A 6,000-nucleotide genomic window follows, 5' to 3' on the forward strand; every position below is an offset into this window, starting at 1 on the left:
GTTTGCCACGGTGAGTAAGTAAAGTGTAAGACTCTGCACTCTTTGGACACCTTTCCATTTGGGCTTGGAATGGCCAGGCCACATTCCACCCCTCCAGACAGATGCTGTCAGTTTGGCTGAAACCTGCTCTGGCACACGCTGTTGGCATCTCTGAGTGTTCCTAGCTGGGCCTCCTCTCCTCCCACTGGGTTTGTTGTGAATTTGTTTGCCTTTACTTCAATACAAGTTCTACTTTTTTAACCTGGACTGTGTGTGTGTGTGTGTTATTGCCGCCACACCACGCTGCACCCACCCACACATAGACCGATCGGTTCAGCAGGACACATTTCCACCCATCTATGGGCAGGCTGGCTGTACTTTTTTCCTTGTTTGATCACTGCCTGTGGCTATAGCTGCCGGCAGTGATCATTGTATTTTGATGGTTGGGAAACCTCCCGCTGTCAGAATACAATAGCGCAGTGGGAGGGATTCCCCCATCAACACTGATTGTGTTTGATTGATGGGGGAATCAAGCAATTTTCTTTTCTTCAACCTGTGGTTGAAGAAGAAAATTGTATAATGTATGGCCAGATTTAGGCATAAAGGGTGAAGGCTGGGACACACAGGCTGAATATCAGCTGGTATCAGCCGGTTCAACAGAAACTGGACATTGTTCAGCCAGTGTGTACAGCAGCCTGTCTGGCAGAAGCCAGTCCAACAACCGGTTTCTGTCAAAAGGGCGTGCTGGAAGTCAATGGCTGCAAACACTGATCATTGTGTTCTGCTGGGGGGGGCAGTTCCCCCATCAGAATACATTACCATAGCGCATTAATTTCAGTCTGTAGTGAAGTTCAGAGGTCAATAAATCCACACTGCTAAGACTGATAAGTAAAAGCTTCTTATTGCACAGAGGGGGATCTGTGACTGGTGAGGTCCTTAGGTCTAACTTCAGCCCCTTCTATACTGGAAAACATAACACTTTACCTTTACAGCCTCCCTAATGGGGCCATCTTCCTACCCAAGGCCCCATAGCAGTCACGTGGGCTGCTATGGATATTGTTACATCAATGGTCACTTGTTAGTCCCTGAAAATGTGTAAAGCCGGCCATAGATGGATCCAATCTCAGCTAGTTCAGTAGGGACCAGCTGAGATTCGATCTATCTATGGGCAGGCCAATTGGATCGACTTGGGCACAACCAGCATATCTAGCATGTGATTATTGCCAGTGGCTATAGTGTGTGTTCTCCCGGCTTCCTGTTCCACACCCCTCACCCCCTGGCCGAAGAACCCAATAGCTTCACGGGATGGAGATCCTATTGACACTGACTGTATTAACGGGGGAAATTAGCGATTTTCTATGGCCTGTTCAGGAAGAGTCTGCAGTGCTTGTGCCCCTGGCAGTGGCAGTCCAGGGGGTGCCGGAAAAACTCACTTTGGGATAACACAGTGTTTTTATTAAGGCAGTTAATTCACAGCGCCCCTGCATGCTTTTTTCTACACTGGCCTCCCGGGTTGGGCTTTTAATGCCAACCTAAAGGCCGGGCATTGTCCTGCACTTGGGCACCCTTAAGCATTATTTATTTTTGCACATGCACATTACTCTCTTGGGATTAGAAGGGTGTAGGTCCTTGGACTTGCCCTGAAAGTCTCAGGGAGGAGGGCACACGACCTTATGGTCAGATTCTCCCCCTCCCATGGGTAGTCCTTTTGAGGATCCCTATCTAGTACTTGGGTGGATCTTGCTTTCCCTTTGTGGAAGCCCCACATAGTACTTTGGTGGACCTTGCTTTCCCCTGGGGGGAGCCCCACCTAGCACTTGGGTGGACCTTGCTTTCCCTTTGGGGAGCCACACCTAGTACTTGGGGGGACCTTGCTTTCCCTTTGGGGGAGTCCCACCTAGTACTTGGGCGGAACCTTGCTTTCCGCTTGGTGGAGCCCCACCTAGTACTTGGCTGGGCCTTGCTTTCCCTTTGGGGAAGGCCCACCTAGTACTTGGGCGGACCTTGCGTTTTCTTTAGGGGAGCCCCACCACGTTCTTGAGCGGACCTTGCTTTCCCTTTGAGGGAGCCCCACCCAGTTCTTGGGCGGACCTTGCTTTCCCTTTGGGGGAGCCCCACCTAGTACTTGGGGGGACCTTGCTTTCCCTTTGGGAAACTCACCTAGTACTTGGGCGGACCTTGCTTTCCCTTTGGGGGAGCCCCACCTAGTACTTCGGGCAGATCTTGCTTTCCCTTTGGGGGAGCCCCACCTAGTACTTTTGGCGGACCTTGCTTTCATTTTGGGGAGCCACACCTAGTACTTGGGGGGGATCTTGCTTTCCCTTTGGGGGACCCCACTTTTTCTTTGGTGGAGCCCCACCTAGTACTTGGGCTGACCTTGATTTCCCTTTGGGGGAGCCCCACCTAGTACTTATGCGAATCTTGCTTTCCCATTGGGGGAGCCCCACCTAGTATTTTGGAGGACCTTGCTTTCCCTTTGGGGAACCCACCTAGTACTTGTGGGGACCCCCACCTAGTACTTGGGCGAACCTTGCTTTCCCTTTTGGGGAGCCCCACCTAGTACTTTGGCGGACCTTGCTTTCCCTTTGGGGAGCCCCACCTAGTACTTTGGTGGACCTTGCTTTCCCTTTGGGGAGCCCCACCTAGTACTCGGGCAGACTTTGCTTTCCCTTTGGGGGAGGCCCACCTAGTACTTGGGGGGACCTTGTCTCGGCAGGTCTGCTGAAAAATGGTGTCTGCCTGGTTTCAGCTGGTAGTACCTTGTCCCCACCAGGAGTTTAGGACCATGTGTTGCACCCTGTGCACTTTTTTGTATGCTCACTTGGGAGCCGTCTCTGCTGGGAGAACACAGTGATTACTGCCAGCGGCTATAACCGCTGGCAAAAATCGCATGCTAAAAATCCGACATGCTGGTTGTACCCAAGTCAATTCATGGATGGACTTTGGTACAATTAGCTTGGCCATAGATGGACTAAATCTCCGCCGCTCCCTGCCGAACCAGCCGAGATTCGAACCATCTATGGCCAGGGGATGTCTGCAGGGGTAAGGATGACCATACACAAAGCGACCTGTGCTCATTTTAGATACCAGCGATTCATCGTAAATTAAATAAAACAATTGATGCAATTTTTACGACATTGCTCCGGACATTTATAATCGGCTTAAAATATTGATCGGTAATCCAGCCTATCAGTTATAAATGCAAAGGGCCTATTAAAAGTTATAATTAAATGGTTTCCAAATCAAGATCGGTTCTCCCACATATGCTCGGATATTTGTTCAGCTGATCAGAAGCGATCGTCAAAATTTCACCATGGCAGATCACAAAATTGATTAAACAGAAAGTCTTTGCTTTGCAATATTTTTTTTTTTTTCCAAGTCAATCAGTTTAGTCGCATTAAAAAAAATCAGTTTTAACGATCATATTGATACCGTGTGCCCACCATTAAAAGTGTATTTGCAGATATAAAAACTTACAATCATAATGACTTGTATCAGGCGCCATCATTTGGACTTTCCCTGAGCCTCTCCCATCCTATGGAACTCCCTACCCCAATCTGTCTATTTTTTTTTAGGCAATCCCTGGAAACCCTTCTCTTCAGAGAAACCTATCCCGCCTCCACCCAACTACTGTACTTTTAATTTTCTCAAACAGCTCGTCCCCCACAGTATCACTTGACCCCCCCCCCCCTTTTTAGATTGTAAGCTCTAATGAGCAAGGCCCTCTGACTCCTCCTTTATTGAATTGTATTGTAATTGTACTGTCTGCCCTAACAATGCAAAGTGCTGTGCAAACTGTTGGCGCTATATAAATCCTGTATAATAATAATAAATAAATAAATCAATAATAAATAATAATAAAAAAGTCATGCATGTTGCGTCTAGAGTTCAGCGGTAATGTGCCTAAAATGAAACACACCAAAAAAGATTGCAAAATCATAAGGGCTTATTCACACTTGTGGTTGAGGGGGGTGGTAAAACCCTATAGTTGAGCCATGTTTTTACCCACAACCCTTCCCCTTTAGCATATGCCACAACGCTTGCTTCTGAGCTGCTGTAGGAATTATACCCCTTGTTGCTTTGGGTGGGCACGGTGAGCGGAAACCCACTCAGGTGCATGCGGCTGCTCTGCACGCACTAGCGTGGGGTCCATTTGGTTAAAGTAGGCAGTGAGGAGGGGATAGAATGCCTCTTCGCTGCCTGTCACATCCTCTTTGAAGAGCAATCCAAAACGTGGATCGCTCTTCAGAGACCAAAGCAAGTGCGCAGGAGCCCCTTAGAGTTGCACCTGCTCTTTTCAATTTCGTGAATTTTTTTCTTTCTCAGAAAGGAAAATCCTCGTCCTTATCCTATAGAGCAGGGGGGCTCCAAATTTTTCAAGCAAAGGGCCAGTTTACTGGGGGTAAAAATGCCCTGGGGCCGAGCATCAGTGAGAATAAACACGGCCTTAGTGTTAGTGGTCAGTAGGAGGAGGAATAGTGCTCCATCATTGGTATTAGTGGAAGAAATAGTGCCCCATTGTTGGTGTCAGTGGAAGAAATAGTGCCCCATTGTTGGTGTCAGTGGAAGAAATAGTGCCCCATCATTGGTATTAGAGGGAGGAATGGTGCCCCATCATTGGTATTAGAGGGAGGAATGGTGCCCCATCATTGGTATTAGAGGGAGGAATGGTGCCCCATCATTGGTATTAGAGGGAGGAATCGTGCCCCATCATTGGTATTAGAGGGAGGAATGGTGCCCCATCATTGGTATTAGAGGGAGGAATGGTGCCCCATCATTGGTATTAGAGGGAGGAATGGTGCCCCATCATTGGTATTAGAGGGAGGAATGGTACCCCATCATTGGTATTAGAGGGAGGAATGGTGCCCCATCATTGGTATTAGAGGGAGGAATGGTGCCCCATCATTGGTGTCAGTGGGAGGAATGGTGCCCCATCATTGGTGTCAGTGGGAGGAATGGTGCCCCATCATTGGTGTCAGTGGGAGGAATAGTGCCTCATATCATTAGGAGCAATAGTGTCCCAAGGGCCAGATGAAGGCTAGCAAAGGGCCACATCCGGCCCTTGGGCCACAGTTTGGAGAGCCCTGCTTTAGAGTATATTTAGTATGATAGGCATGCTATGCTTGTAAACCCCCCCCCCCCCACCCTGGCTCTACCGTCTAAAAAAAAATGAAAATAAATCGAAATTAAAAAAAATACATAAAAATAAATCTAAATAAAGAAAAACATAAATAGAAATAAAAGTAAATCTAAATAAAAACAATGCATAAAAATAAATCTAAATTAAAAAAAAAATACATATAAATAGAAATGAAAAAAAAAAAAAAATTAAATTATAAACAAAAAAAAAATAAATATATAAAATAAAAATAGTGCAGCTGTACTTACGCCTCATACAGGTCAGGAAACGGGACCAGATGAGGAGGACCGTGCTCTGGTTCTCCTTCTCCTTCGGGTTGTAGGAATAGGCCTCGCTCTCCGTCATCTCGCTCTCGGCGTTGCTCTCCCCCCTCTTCTCCTTCCTCTCCGGCAGCTCCGCCATCTCCGTCTTCTGCTCCATCACATTTTGCTCCTCCAACTTGACTTGAGTCATGGTGGCCATACAGAAATCTGGAATGTGGCTCTGCTCATCCTTATATACCGAGATATCTAGATTGCAGCCACACCTGCCAGCCCTGCCCAGCACAGTCCAGGAATGAGAGACACTGAGTGTGTGTGTGCAATCACAACACTGATTGTTTGTCATCCCTGTCTACATGGAGGGGGGGGGAGAGAAATGTTCCTTGAAGATAAGTACTCAACTGGAAGTGAGAATTCCAGCAAACTCTGCACAGGTGCCAAAGCCGAATGTCCTCTCAGGTCATTACCAGGAAATTCAGTTTTTTCAAAATTGGCTCAAAGTAAGCTCTTATTATTGTGGATTAGCGTTTTATAAAACTCATCTCTGTCTTTAGATTAGAATTGTCCATGAAGTATAAAGTGCTTATTAGTGCTGCCTAGTACTTGTGCTTAACTGTTCCT

General features: G+C 47.2%; 1 protein-coding gene across 1 annotated transcript in view; it reads right to left on the reverse strand.

Moving 5' to 3' along the window:
- The window catches only part of LOC141133641 (chloride channel protein ClC-Kb-like), a 70,328-nt gene extending 64,603 nt beyond the window's left edge, over nt 1–5,725 (reverse strand). Inside the window, exon 1 of the mRNA XM_073623136.1 lies at nt 5,368–5,725. Within this exon, the coding sequence (XP_073479237.1) occupies nt 5,368–5,725 (358 nt within the window). The remainder of the gene's footprint in view (nt 1–5,367) is intronic.
- Nucleotides 5,726–6,000: the final 275 nt, after the last annotated feature.

The sequence above is a fragment of the Aquarana catesbeiana genome, linkage group LG03, assembly GCF_042186555.1.
Source record: "Aquarana catesbeiana isolate 2022-GZ linkage group LG03, ASM4218655v1, whole genome shotgun sequence".
NCBI classification, from domain to species: domain Eukaryota; kingdom Metazoa; phylum Chordata; class Amphibia; order Anura; family Ranidae; genus Aquarana; species Aquarana catesbeiana.